General features: G+C 31.5%; 1 protein-coding gene and 1 long non-coding RNA gene across 2 annotated transcripts in view; one reads left to right on the top strand and one right to left on the bottom strand.

The window, feature by feature from the left end:
* Positions 1-15,772, bottom strand: part of LOC105324420 (atrial natriuretic peptide receptor 2) — a 38,551-nt gene extending 22,779 nt beyond the window's left edge. The window contains exons 1-2 of the mRNA XM_066084195.1: positions 15,193-15,772; positions 11,913-12,022 (exon numbers count right to left, since the gene is read on the bottom strand). Of these exons, the coding sequence (XP_065940267.1) occupies positions 11,913-12,022; positions 15,193-15,434 (352 nt within the window). The 5' untranslated portion in view covers positions 15,435-15,772. The remainder of the gene's footprint in view (positions 1-11,912; positions 12,023-15,192) is intronic.
* LOC136275343 (uncharacterized) lies at positions 131-5,994 on the top strand. The gene is made up of 4 exons (XR_010713906.1): positions 131-544; positions 3,182-3,344; positions 4,471-4,556; positions 5,535-5,994. It is a non-coding gene; the product is annotated as an uncharacterized lncRNA (long non-coding RNA).
* Positions 15,773-16,030: the final 258 nt, after the last annotated feature.

The following is a 16,030-nucleotide window of genomic DNA, read 5'->3' as shown; positions in this document are numbered from 1 at the left end:
AACCCACTAAATTAATCACTTCAAGGAAATATTTGATTTGTAGTAAAAAAAAACTCACAAAGCAAATAAAAAATATTTCACTATAACAATTGATTCAGGATGAGAGAGAGAGAGAGAGAGAGAGAGAGAGAGAGAGAGAGAGAGAGAGAGAGAGAGAGTTTGTTTAACCTCTACGCGCATGCGAATCAAATTAAGCCAATCAAAAATCGAGAGAATTCTGAACCCGCCAAGCTGCGATGGAGATAACATGTCGGATTCGATTTAAGTAGCGAAGTAGATCTATCAGAATTTAGTGCTCTTGGACTGATGAATCATCAGATTCGTACAACGACGAAATCTTTAGGAAAACATCCATTGTCAAGACTATTGTCAAGTGCCGAAAGGGAAGAAAAAGTCACCACCATGTCAAGCAGGTAGAGCGCTCGTGAGAAACAAGATGGCGAAACAGTCCCACAACGTCAGTCCTTTGCCTCAACTTCTGTTCTTACATGTAGCAGCACCTTGGAGATAGGTTCGCCGGCCAGTGGTACCAGTTGTTTAATAGGTATGGTGGTGATTACGGTATCGATAAACAAGCGTCCCATTAACACATGCTCTTGTAATTTTATAGTTGCTTCCCCTTGTGAACATGATTATTTCCCTTGTAAGAAGTACAGTCAACTCGTAACCAAACTGATTTGTAATCAAATAGTCGGATAGTCCGAGTGAAAAATAACTTCAAATTACATGATTATGCCCACAGTCATAACTTTTTAATATTGATATTCATTTCAATAAATATTGTCGGGTATGTCATATTATCAAATTACCATATTATCTACTGGTATAAGTATTTGTACTCACAGATGCTTGGGGACGGGACCCCCAACCCCCATATTCACCCCTCCCCCCCCCCCCCCCCCACATTCACAAGTTATTTTTTCACCATTTGACACCTTATGAAATTAAAGAGACCATCATTTCCGGCCGGTCAGTACTTTTTCAGTTATGAGCCCGTCCTATGATATCGCGGTAGTTATATTATTTTATTAAAAAATCTATCAATACGAAAATATTTCCAGAAACTAATGTTTTGTGAGTTTATATACCTCAGTAATGTTTAACGTGTCTGTTTTCAATGTCTAAAAATATTCCGACATAAAATGTCAATTTCAGTGCGTGCTACTATAAGTAAACAGAAATACCGCGATACCATAGAACCAGTGATATAATAGAAACAAGTATAAATAATTTAAGGATTTCCTAGCGAGGTGTCAAATTTTACAAGATGGTGTCTGCTGACATTGCAAATTCTTTGCTTTTTATACCAGGGGTATATATTTTATTTCTACATAGCTTTTGCGTTAATTGTGTTTTTTAAATGTAGCATAAATCAACATATAGTTAAAAATAAATGATAAAAAAATAACCCGAGAATGGAGGGGGGGGGGAGCAATGATTAAACACACAAGTTTCAAATTTAATCAATGTTGATTATAATTTGTCCCAAGGTATTGCTTCCATCACTTTTTGATGATTTTTTATAAAAATACACCTACACTCAAATAGAAGTACAGTTGAAATCGATGAAATGGAAAATATATCCAAGATATCTCCATTCAATGACACATACCGTATTTCACGGAATTTAGGTCGATACTTTTTTCCCCTGACATGTGGACCTCGCCCTATTCATCGCTTCGCCCAATTTATGTTTTTTTTTTTTTTTGGTTGGAATTTTGCAAAAATTTATGCAACCCTCCAATAAAATCATGAGTGTTTACTATAATACTGCTTGAATTTCTGTGTAAAAATCGTATGGATTTTAATCAATATACTGTAGTAATTTATCATTTAAACAAATGTAATGAATCTCAGTAGATCTATATATTTCTTTCTTAGATCACTGACTGAATCATTAAATGCTGTCATGCATTTTGATCGTGTGCTTACGATAAACAGGAAATCGATTTCGCGTGGTAAAAGTAAAATGAGAACCGTACAAAGGGTAATTACGGGGGGAAATATCGTCGGGTAGAAATAAAAAAAAAACAATTTGTTTTCATAATAGAATACATGAACAAGTTTTTTTCTGTATATTCAACATAAAACTTTCGATGAAATTTTAGCCAGGTGTCTCTGAAATCAGTCTGGGTAGCGCTGACTTTGTTTATGCACAGTTGAACTCTCGGCACGTGCTACTCATGCCTGCAGGCTTCAATAAGATCAGAGGTTGACTCGTGTGTATATACACAGTAAAAAGTCACATAGAGACACAGGGTGGCATGTGCTACCGTAGTCATGCCTCCAGGCTAGGTAACTATCCCCCGGTTAACACCAGTTTGTACACATGGCAGGGAAGTAAAAAAAACGATCTTAAATTAAAACCGGCTGTACTGAATTATTTGGTTTGAAAATTTTGACGCAATTTCAGACATTTTCTTACGATGTTTTCAAGAAATACATTTTATTTCCCTTTTGTTTAAAACTGTGAAATAAGATTAAAGGCTACTATATGATAACGTTATTGGTTTAAACCATTTATTCATTAGAACTAGCGGTAATTTTTCGACCAATTCTTCGAAGTCGACCTATTTATACTTTTTTTTATATTATGGCTAAAAACGGCCTCCTTCGCCCAATAAACCGTATCGACCAAAATTCCGTGAAATACGGTAATTTTTCACTCATAAAAGTTCACAGGAAGGTAAATAAATTTCTTGCGGAAATTTATAATAGGAAATGTCTACATCTTTTCACCATCTGGAAATCACTTGGAATATATACCTTGCACAAATTTTCGTTATCCAGGCTATTTCATGGCTGGTGCAATGAAAAATCCCCATAGACTATTTTGAGTTGTATATTGAGATCTGAAGGGGCAAAAGCCAAAGGGGTGTTTCAAAACAGATAATCTGAAGATATTTCATATCTATTTTGAGGATGAACATAATTTGAGCACATAGGTATTTATGATTATCAAAATATCAAGAAAAAGTGAACGAAGAAAAAACTCGGGACAGAGTGTAGCTATTAACCAAGAATTGCTACCCATTATAGTCACAATCTGTGACCTATTGATTAAGAGTCGGCTTGGGTATACGAGTCAGTTTGGGTACGACTTGACTTGATTCCCGTTAGAGGCCTAGAATAACTCTTCAATGCCTGTATTTTGATTTATTTTCACTATTTTGATGAATAGGACCAGCATCGTGGCCACTTTTCAAGTTGAGAAAGATTGAGTTTCAGCAGGAAAAAATCTTGGAGGGGCAGAAGGAAATCATCGCTAAATACTCTCTGAAAGTAATCCATCGCAAAAGAAAGGAAATAAGAAAGTTAAAATATGTGTACCCAGCCAAGTACATGTAAGTATATTTGATGTCAATAAAATATTGGTCTGATTTGCTATATTTAACATATAACCGCAAAAAAATATAGGGATGGGACAATACACCAGTGCATCACAGTATATACTTTGACAATATTTGGATCACTACATTTACCATTAATACAACGATACCGTAGTGAACTTTTTTTATATTTTCATAAAATATCCGAGCTTCATATACCAGCTATTTTAAGTCCGCGCGCCTAATATGAAAGTACAAAGATGGCAGAAAACCTCATAAAGTTGTCAAATCGATTCAAGCTAAATCTGGAGTGTGGAAAACTTTCGGATTACTTGTTTATGAAAAGTAGTGAATACAAGACGAAAGTAATTTGTAAATTGTTCAACGTTCATTTTAAATATAATGAAATCACTTTGGACATGTGGTAATACATAGACTGATTCAATAAATTTTAAGCCCTTATTCATGTTTTCATTAAGTTGCAATGTATCGTGATATGTATCATATCGCATCTCATGTATCGTGATTTGTACCAAATCTGCTAAGTAAAGTATCGTCCCAGCCCTGAAAAAATTCATGACTGAATTGAAGCTGCAGAATTTTTTTTTCAGTGATTAATCTATTGTAGCTTTTTGTTTAAATGTTTTTTGAATTAGGTTTTGCTGGAATCTTGTTTGGGTGGGGGTGGGGGGCTAAGAATTAGAGGATTATGTGGTACATTCTCTGACAAAAAACAGGAATTAAAACAGTAGGCTTCATCTGAACACAACATTTTACAAAGCTTTGGCTAAAATAAATAAAAGAATTGGGTGATCAAGCCTTTCATTTTTGTTGTACACCTGATTTCCACACCTAAAACTCATGATGTTCTGTATACCTTACTGATTTTTTTTCTTTGCATGTTTGAATGTAATATTGCTGAGACATAACATACATATATTTGATAAGCATAAATGTTGTGTCTGGCTTGTATATTAATATATATTCAATCATTTGTACACATCCAAAATTTTTGTTAATTGTATTATACAGGCTTATACTGTAATGTACATGTGGAGCGTATTGAGAGGAGTTATCTCAATATCAGCAACTATATAATTGTATGGCCTTGGTATGATATTTTGTGAATGCATACTTTCAGATTGCTGTGCATGATGGATACTCCCATGGAATTTCCCTAGGATTGTAGTGAAAAATGAAATCTGATGATGGAAACCAAATATTGAAGTAAAACTTTTTAAAGAATTAATAACTTAGACCACACCAATAAAAATTTTTGTTTCAGCAGGGTTCGACACTAACCTTAGTCCGTTAGTCACAGACTAATAGATTTTCTTACGGATTAACAAAATTTCTGTCTAGTCAGTCCGGTCAAACTAATAAAAAGTTTTGCTTAAAAAATGTGTAAATTAACGATGTGTGATTGTCGACATTTTAATGGAAAACCCTGACTGTATTTTTATTATCTAGCATATGATACATTGCAGTGATTATAGAGTTACCGAGCAAAACAACAGAGGTATGCAGGATATTATGGGTGACTTGATTATTTCTTTGCCATAAGGGGATGTCCGAGAAAATTAATAGGTTACAAGCACACGTGTTCACAACAACAGCTTCGAAAGGGACGCTTATGTGTTTTTAAAAAATATAGGTGAAACGAATCTCCTGTGAGTTGTTTAATTTAAATGAATTGTTTTACGTTAAATAATTTGTGATAAATTGCTTATTATTTTAAACAGATTTTTAAAGAACTTAGACAATGAAAAGAACAAGGTAGCTCATGCAGCCTGGATCTAATATGCATAGATCTATTTATAACATCTGTAATGGCGGCATACACCTAGTACACAGAGATAGTGAATACGCAGCTCATTGCTATGTACTGCATAGCACAATACAACTAAACATGTGCAACACCTGTAAGAAAAACATTATAGTGTATATTATGCACCCCTTTCTTACAAATGCTATTTAAAAACTCCATACTATATATAAGGCAAATACGGTAATGCTTTTTAATTTATTTCTGACGGGCACATAAAATTGCCTGCGGACTAGTTAAAATGAACAGGCACTAGTCCAGCTGGACTAATGCATCAAACAGTTAGTGTCGAACCCTGTGTTTGTCAGATCCCGCGCTCTTGTATTTAAATAAAACTTTACAAATAATATTCTAATTTTTGTTGCAATGTTATATTTTAGATGCAATAAACAGATATTTCCTGTCTATGCAAGATAAAGGAAGGAGAGAGTAGATTCTTTCAAGAAAGGAATGGATCTGTATCAAAGGAAACAAGGGTATGCCCAATTATATGCACTGCATGTTTTGAGAGTCTAGACCATACATATGTTCAAATGTCCCTGTTTACAACTGCCAAAATCATGAACTTGTATTGAAGTTCTAATTTATGCTGTATTATATACAGTGACTGTTCTATTGATTTAACTTATCTTTTAAGAATAATAAAGAGTTTTGATGTATAAATCGCATTTGCAGATAAGGCAAGAATTAACAGAAATGTAAATACTTGTTATTATGCCCCCTTCAGACAAGGGAGGGAATACTACATTGCTGTTGTTGATCGGCCGGTCCACCAACAATTTCCTTTAACGCAGAGGTTGCTCCTATTGATATGAAATTTGACACACACAGGGGTGTGCAATTACAAAATTTGGCCGCTAGTCCAGGGGCTAGTGGGAGTACCAAAGTTACTAGCCCAAGATTCAAAGTTACTAGCCAGACTATTTCGGACATGTCGACATTTCATTTTATTAAAAAAAAACCCTGTATGACACTAGTTAGTATATAATTATTAATATACGAAATATTTATTACTTGCATGTTTTCTGTGGTAGACTAGTTCAAAAATATTCAACTTCATTGATCTCTCACATTTTAGTTACAAAATTGGTTTGGGTACCGTTTATATAATAAAACCCAAACATAACATTGTGAATGTGAACAGACTCTATAAAATCACTGCAACTATCTATGTGTGCATGCATTTTATCCTGTTTAATTTCCATTTACAAAATACAACTATGCAATTAATTACGTAATGGTAAATTTTAATTTAAAATAATGGAAAATGCACAAATAATAATATGCAAAATATGAATTTTTTTTAATTCACCAAGCAGGTCACTTTAAAATGTGTTCATGAGAATAGTTAGTGCAGAAATTTATAATATCTCTGTAATGCATCTCTCTCTCTCTCTCTCTCTCTGTAAAAAAATTATATTCAAAAAAGCCAATGAATACCGACCTCTAAAATCGATAGCCCCGGGCGTCGGGCGATGGTAATTGCACGCCCCTGCACACAGATTCATCATAATAATATTTTGGTCAAGTTTGATTTAGAGTCTAATTGAGCAATTTTTGACAGAGTTATGCCCCTTGGATATGGGAAAATCCCAATTATTTGCTTTTTCGTTCATTTCTCCAAGGAAGAAGGGGACAATTGTGTTTCACAAATATCTCTTGTTTTTTGAAATATATAGTCTCATAACTGCAATAGTGTGTGCAGACAAATTTTCATGATGCACAAACGCCTGTTACTCCTCTTTCAAAAAACAATGATTTAATGCTTAAATAAATTGTCTGAGGAATTTAAAAGGAAAGCCTGAACATTTTACAATGTTGGCTTTTTAAAGACAATATGTGTGTATAAACATGTGTATTTATGTGTGTATATATGTTGTAGAAAACAGAAGTTATACTATAGACAGGCTGTCAGGCTGTATTTAAACAAAAGACCTCCTGGGATGAGGAGAAAAAGAAACAAGTAGAACCTGTATTTCTTGTCGAGTACTTGATGATGTCATCAGAATATGAAAATGATTGGGAAGATGACACAATATATGAAATCACATCTCTAAAGTGGCGCTCTGACGAATGTTTAATTGGACACCAAAAGTTCTGCTCTGAAATCCAAATGTTCAAAAAGGCAAAGTATAAGACGTATAAGGACCAACAATGGATCATCTAGAGACAAACCAGAAAATATATCAAATGAACAGAAATGGGCCATTTGAGATTTTTAAAAGAGTTGCAACTGTCATGTATAATTAGCTCACCTAAGCTGAAAGTTATTATATGGTTTTACTGATATGCAAGCATTTTGACATATACATTGTTGATTGTATAAAATTGTTAACTCCGTCCCATGGACAATTTTTGTTCCTCGCTAGAGGTTCATATTTTGATGTAGGTTTATTATCCATGTATAAAGAGTTGTTTAACACTTCTTGAGAACTGCAAAGCTCAATATGTGATATGACTATAAAATCATTGCAAAATAGCTTGATGTATTGTTGTAGTATGATGAACCTAAAAATATGCTGGGTATTTTTTTAAATACAGGATCTGATATTACTTGTTCAACTCATACTGTTATATAAAAGAATATTCATTGTGTATTTTTTTTATTGTTGAATTTTTTTTTATGCTGATCAATTACAGATTAAATTTGGCCATTATGATTTTCAATTTTTGTCATGTTGGCATGTAACCAAGTCATACTTTTTTTATCTCAATTTATTTACAAATATGTTAAAGTTTATTTCCAGTAATTAGTGCATACATCTCTATAGCATAATAGAACTGAAGACAATAGGAAGTTATTTATTTTTAAAGGGAGCTCTGTTGGCAGTTAGTTGCAGATCTTGATACCCAAGTAAGAGAAAGGTGGCGTCTCTGACCGATCCTTTTGCTCTTGCTTGTGGGCGAGTGAGGCTTCCCTGTCAAAGGCTTGTATAAGTTTAAAATCATATATCAAATTATAAACTAAACACATATATGAGTGATATAAAGTGGTTATTTTAATGAATATTTTATCATAATTTGTTTCTTTTGTTCTAAGTAAAGAGTTAAAGACTAGATTTTTGATAATTTATTGAGTAAAGAGTAGTTTTTATGGACATCTAGGCAGTTATACAGGACTTTTTGTATGTATATCTTTCAGAGCTTGTTCCTGAAACTTGGACGTAGACTAGAAAATTTACGGAAAAAATACAATTTTTATCTCAAGTTATTTTAATCTACATATTTGTACAAGTTTCACTTATATAATTTATTAGCTTAATTAGCTCTATAGTGAACAAAATTTGTTGTTTAAAATATACAGGAGACAATGCAAGAGTATTTTGAAAGGGCTTTGCTGGCAGTAAGTTGCAGATCTTGATACCTAAGTAAGAGAAAGGTGGTGTCTCTGACCGATCCTTTTGCTCTTGCTTGTGGGCGAGTGAGGCTTCCCTGTCAGTTTCTTACAGATGCAAGGAATAAACAAACAAGACTTGATAAGACATTTCTGTTTAAAATAATGGGGAACTGTTTTCTTTTTATGATAAGTAAGATTGAGTTGAATATTTATAGTGTCATAACTATATTTTACATTCTGTACATGCATATGCCAGGTCTTATTTCAGACCTTAATAGGATAGACTAGAAGAATTTTTATTGAAAGTGAATTTTAAGCAGGAGACAATGCAAGAGTATTTTGAAAGGGCTTTGCTGGCAGTAAGTTGCAGATCTTGATACCCAAGTAAGAGAAAGGTGGTGTCTCTGACCGATCCTTTTGCTCTTGCTTGTGGGCGAGTGAGGCTTCCCTGTCAGTTTCTTACAGATGCAAGAAATAAACAATACTTGATAAGACATTTCTGAGTAAAATATTGGGGAAACTGTTTTCTTTTTATGATAAGTAAGATTGAGTTGAATTTTTATAGTGTCATAACTTTTTTAAATTTTGTACATGCATATGCTTGATCTTATTCCAGACCTTATTAGGATAGACTAGAAGAATTTTATTGAATTTCCATGATTTAAATTTACCATTTTGCCAAATTTTGATAATCAATTATTGTTTGCATTGGAAGTTTGTGTAAATTAAAATTACTTTATATACGTTCCAAAATGTTAACTGAATAGTCTGGTCATTAGAATATGTATTTTTCTTTTCTGTATAATAAATTTTCAATATTATAATGTAAAACCTAAGGAATTATTTTTAAAATCACATGAAGTGTTTAAAATTAGAGATGCACATGTACATCCTATTATTGAACAATTTGTTCATTCAATTTAGTATAATTTGGTATTTGTATGCATCATATACCGGTATATAAATATATAGGGTTTTTTCAATGCTATTACATATAATATGATTGTTAATATATATCTTCTCTGAAGTGGTTTTCATGGAAACTCTTATCTATTTGCAGTTATGAACTATAGAGTATGTATGTAGTATGTATGTTTCTATGAATACATGCTATTTTCAAAATACATGTACTAGGAAAGAGAATTTGTGTGTGCGTGTGTATGTATTTTAGTGACCAGTAAATATTAAAGTAAAAAAAATTTGATTACTTCAGTATTGTCAACTTTCAACAATTGCTTTTCTTTATCTACATGCATTATATAGAAAAACTGACTTTGTGTTGTAATTTATGTTGTATATGAAAATACGCAAGTTAAGCTAGAATTTGTTATTTGCAGACCATGCAGCAATTTTTATGGGTCTGTTTCAGTTGTGTGTTTTTTTCCCACTAGTCCATATAGATTCCATTATTTCCATTTAATGTGTATTAGCCTGCATTTGCTTAAGTCAAATGTGCATTTCACAATTCCAAATTTGGACATTTTACCTAAGTATTTTTTAAGAACTATATCAGAAATTGTAATGGCATCCATTCCATATGTATCTGATCATGACGTACGTATTGTAATTTTCTAAATTGTGACTTTTATGCTTAAAACTTTCAAATGTTTTGCTCTGTAAGAATACATGTATTTATTTTTTTACATCATTGAGACTTTAACATGCAATAAAATCGAATCTTAAGTGGACTTGTGTGTGATTTTAATTTTCAAAAATGATAGCAAAAACAATTTCAAAGAAAACAACTGGATGTTTGAAGTTATATAAAGATGTATGCGGTGGTATAATTATTTAATTAAACGAAAATAATAATGACGTAAAATATATACAATTCCAGTTTATATTGGCAGGTTTAATCAAAACATTATCGTCGCATAAACAAGAGGTATAATGTAAGTTGATAAAAGCGTTTATTTGAATGTTTTAGGAAGTTTAAGATATCCGTATATAATTTAATTTTTGACAGTTTATAATGTAAAATGTAAATTAAACGAGAACAAATAATGAATTAAAATTCAACATTAAATTTTATTAACCAAACAAATTTAATATATCCATTAAACTTAATTTTTTTAGCATGTTTAATGAAAATTATATGTTTTATATACAAGAGGTATAATGTTAGTTTACGGAACACTTAAATCTGTACGTATGAGTAAGTTTACAATTTTTCCGACATTATTAAATTTGTTCTTTTACGGAATCCAGTAAACTCATATTAAATGCTAATTATTTTTAAACGTTTTCGGACACACAATATGTAATACTACATACTTAAATTTTAAATAATCGTAACGTTTAAATTGCATTTAAGGTGAAATTAAACGCGACTTTTCGTGCAGTGTGCTGAAATTATGAATATCATTTATCTTAAAATATATGCACAGGCCAATCAAGAGCATATGATTCACCAGCTTACTTTTGGAAAGTGTAAAAAAATATATAAACGTCATTTTAAAAAAAAAATACTGATTTAAATCAAAGGTTGAATTCTATGATTTTTTTTCATTACTTGAGGTTAAATTGAGTCAAGGAAAGTACTCATATTTCTCCTTAAATTTCTTGCTTTGAGACTTTTTGATAAACGTTTCTTCTTTTTCTTTTTTTTTTAATCCAAAAAAGTAAACAAAAGACAATGTTGTTTTCATTAAAGAAACTTCTACCGCTATCTTTCAGGATCCTATATAAATTCAATTTAAGATTTATCTTAGCTCAAACTCATGGAATAAATAATCTTTAATCAGGAATAAAACAATGGTCCTTCGTAGCAATAAAAACCCATCAATAATTCATCGGTACAGACTTTATATTTTGCTGATAAATAATACAGAATAGTCAACCTTACTATAACCATTTGTAGTTAAAAAACCTGACTATAATGTAGATTTTTATGTTAGGTTTAGTGCTTATCAGATTGTAGTGGAACCAATAATCATGTTGTACACATTTACATTTATTATTTAAATCTCCATACAAGTGACTCTGCATTCCCTCGGGCTATTTGACTGTTCAGCCCTTGGGCATTAGCATGCAAGACCTATTGTTTTTGTGGCATGGTATGAATATGTAAATATATTTGTATGGTATACGTAAATGTGCATACTCTGTGGTATTTAAGTTGTGTTGCAAGAGTAAGTAAGATAATTCAATCAAAATACAAAAATGAATTTGATTTTAAAAAACCCAGTTGTGAAGCATTATGTAAATTGATTAGACAGACTATGACCAGTTTGTACGAAAAAATAAAAGAACAATTGTCACAATGATATAGTATAAACAAAGATTTCACAACTTTTGATGGTTAACAACAGTATTTTGCAATCTAAAAATAAATTAGATTTACATTTTGAAGACGAGAAGGTATCATTGCATGCACTGTTTTCTGATTTATTAAAGGCATTTGAATAAAGTTTGTACCTACCGACTGAACATGGCGGACCGAGAAAGAGGTGCGGATCAAACTTGGATTTAGCGTCCACGGCAGCGGCTAATGCACTCTTTGCGTTGCAGTCTGTATCGTACCATCGGACTCTAATAGAGGAAAACAAAACTTCTTATAAACTTTTAATTTGATCAATAAACAGATGTGAACTGATTCAATTATATCATGCAATTTTTAAACATTCCTTCCTCCCAAAATGAAAAACATTTTAAAATGAAAATAGTAGTATATGCATTTTATTAAAACTTAACGATATGCTTTGTAAAAGATTTATTTATAAGTATAATGTAATTTTCATTTACGGTGTAAATGACATAAATTTAATATCATTTAAAATCTATTTTTATCTGGTTTCAAAGAAACGTATGTCTCATGTCTTGTTTAGATGATTGATAATCAAAATACACATATGCTTTATACAAGAGGTCAACAAAGTCTTCTATACAAGTAAACCGTAAACATATTTATGTTTACAAAAATTATTACATAACATGCCAAATTTTAAGAACAATAAACAATTTTTGGATGGTTATTTTCACGTTCTGCAGGATTTTCTTGCTCTCAATACCTTCATTAAAAGTTTGCATTCACAGTTCTTGTAGGATAGAATCCAAAACTAAAGGCAAAGTACTAATATCATATACAGGTCAATGCATTGAAATTTGACTTCTTCCTTTCTCTTAGTTTATTGGGTATGTCATGATTTTAGCCGAAATGTTCAAATTGTTTCTTTATTTTAAAAATAGATTATCACTTAAATAAGGTATTTAAAAAGAATTAAAATCTTAATATCAGCAGTCAAATTTGAAAGAGGATTCAGAGCTAACTTTTTGTCATATAAATTGCTGAATAGAATATTTCCTATTTATAACAAATTGAGATCTGTGACAAAAACTCAAATCTTTTATAATAGACTCACGGATTGTAAATAAAGAGGTCTAATATAAATGATGATCTTCCCAATTTACAACTCAGGAAATGGCGCTACATGTGAACGTTTTATCGTGCTTGTTCTATAGAAGTAAGTAAGTAAATATATAGTTTATTACAGTGACATGTGTTTATAATAATTACAAAATTTATTTCACAAATATAATGCAAATACACTTCTCTGTAGCGATATGATTCAATCCTTAGGGCAAGTACACCACATTTAAACATTGTCAATTTTGAACCGATAGGTTTTGAGTGAACTAGCGTATTATATTTTTGGACAGAGTAACTAGATTTAAAAATGATTTATGTTCGAAGTTTTGGTACATCTTGAAAAATGTTGAGCCATTCATTAATTGCTAATATTTTAAGTGCAATCTATTAGAATTAACTTAATTTAGCATTGTAAACAATGAATTAAAAAAAGAAGAAAAGTTGAAATTTCGCGGATCAAATCGTAACCATGTCCCTTTTGATAAGGTATATGTAATAGAATTATTTTTTAGGATCGACGTTTTATCCCTTTGATACATGTATGTATGCAAAGTTTATTTTAGTCTGTATATTAGTCTATGATATGCAAATATTATCAACAATAGCGTCAATATTGTCATCAGAATCATTATGATTTACGACCTTGTATTATCAATAAATTATTGCAATGGCGATATCCATAGGCTATTCAGAATACATGTAACACGTGTCATGACCAAAAACAAATTTATTATAACCAAACAAGATAAATCACTTTTTCGAATAACAGTAACCATTGTAAACACACAGTTTGTAAATAAAACGATTTTTTTCTCTCAAAAACTAAACATTGTGACTTTTTATTGGAATTGAGATAGAGGCCCATGTAACAGTATAAAATTATGAAACCAAGGACACACATAAGGCTACCTCTAAAAGAAACACAAACATTTGTTTGTCATATCCCGACCGACTGACTAAAACGTTTTCAATAATTTTTTTAATACCAATATGGGCATTTGTGTTTTTCATTTCGCGCAACCTGAAAAAAAAAATAAATTCCGACTTACAGACCAGTAGTTAAGAATGCTAAGTAAGGAGAAGGCAAACATTTCTTTATTTTAAAGTGATCCTAAAGGCAATTTATTGGTAGCAATATAACAAATCGAAAACTTAAGATATAGGCTTCAGAATGTTTCAAATGTCTTGATGTTTCTATGCGTGTATATAAGATTTTGCGATGTCTGTTCTTGGGTTATCTGCCCCACTCAATGAGACTGTAATCAGCTGATTAAGCCGTGATTGACGATGCATAGAGGTGTACGGTGTGTGTTTTCCATAGCCCCAGGCCAATGTGCAGTCTGATTAATGGCTTCGTGAACATGGTCCAACTAATTAACATATCACCTGCAAACCTATTGTACAGAACAGAAGTGTAAGATTGTTCGCAAACTAAAAAAAAGAAGACATTTTTATTCAAATATCTCTTCTTGTATTTACTTTTACAATGAAGGAAGAAAAAAAACCGTGCCGTGTATTTATATTTATACTTGTGTGTCTCAGTACACGTGTAACGCTATTTCTTTTTTGGCTTTTTTTAATCTGTTAATCTATTGATTTTATTTATTGGCAGAAAATGGTGGCATTTAATATCCGTTGAAGTGGTGGAGTGGGGGGGGGGGGGGCTCTTGGTCATGCCTACCACCTCCCAAATGTACTATAATTTATGCATGTATATTGATGGTCACAAACTGTGAGGCAGTGTCTACAAAATCATAGAACTCGAAGATCATATCAAGCTTGTTAGCTTAAATGCATGTCCTCGTGTTTTACTTAATCTGTATTGTTTTGACTTTGTCATGAGTTTTAGAAGGTTTTCGATGAAATGAAAATTCATTGCAGAAATGGTAAATGAAATTGTAATATGAATTGCAAATTAAGTTGACATTGTGTGAGAAATGAGTTAATGCTGACACTATTCTATTTTGTTTGGCAGTTTCATTTTGAAAAACAATTAGCTAACAAATTGTTTTGAAAATAAAAGTTAAAGAAGGCCAATTTTTTCAATTTATGATAATTTTCTTTACTTTATATCCATAATTGATTTCAAATATCTTGATTATATATATATATATATATATATATATATATATATATATATATATATATATATATATATATATATATATATATATCTATCTATAAAGTACTAGGTAAATTATACGTAACTTATTCATTAGTCCTAAAAACCTTTTTCAAATACCCTTCCTTAAAAATATCTGACACTTTTTTCATTCTGTGCGTGATAATAATAAGACAGCTTCTCAAGGTTTTTAATTTCCTATTTACTTACTTTATGGTTGAGTTGTGGAGAGGCTGGAGTAGGTCTGGATCATTATTCATACGTATAGCAGAAAGGGCCATTTTTAATGCCCCAACACTAGAGTAGGCACTAAAGCCATAATATTCTTTTTTCGGAGCCATCCATGCTATTCGAAACTCGTTTTTGGTAGAAAATACAGAAATAAAACACATTCCATATATCAGAAAGAATGACCACATCAGCAGAGGTAAACGCCATTGTAAAATCATCATGGTTCACTTTCAAATGTTGACTATGTCATCTTCAGACAGAAAGAGAGAAAATAACTTTCTACAACAATACGTAATCGTTGTTATCCATTTCACAAAATCCACTGATCTTACATAATGTATTCAATTCACAAGAACTTGACTTAATAATTAAACAATGAATTAAGTACAATGTTTTGTAAAATTTCACAAAATGCCACAGAAAAAAGCGACCAAAATATCTCTTCTAAAAGGTCTGATGAACTATCTCCCATATTGTCTTTTTGTGACGTCACGCCCGAGGGCACCAATGAAATATTGTTTAACATATTTGTCATAATATCTGTTCATGCCTCTTTTGGAGAGCGTTTTTCACACAAGCTGTAACATATTAATCATTCTCCGAGACAGTTTAATGAGAGTGTCAGTGCTAAATTTACTATTGATACATACAACATGGTTTTTTGCAAATAGGATTTTTTCTTAGTATATATAATATCTTCATTAAAAATGATGTAAGATGTATAAAGTACATGCTATTCATTTACAAAAGCGGGCTAATAATCCGATGTCTCTCTATCTGTCGTGCTTAAAAAAAATAATGCATCGAACTCAAAACT

This window comes from Magallana gigas, chromosome 5 (assembly GCF_963853765.1).
Source record: "Magallana gigas chromosome 5, xbMagGiga1.1, whole genome shotgun sequence".
Taxonomy (NCBI): Eukaryota; Metazoa; Mollusca; class Bivalvia; order Ostreida; family Ostreidae; genus Magallana; species Magallana gigas.
The sequence above is the reverse complement of the archived record's forward strand: the minus strand, read 5'-3'. Positions and strand labels throughout refer to the sequence as shown.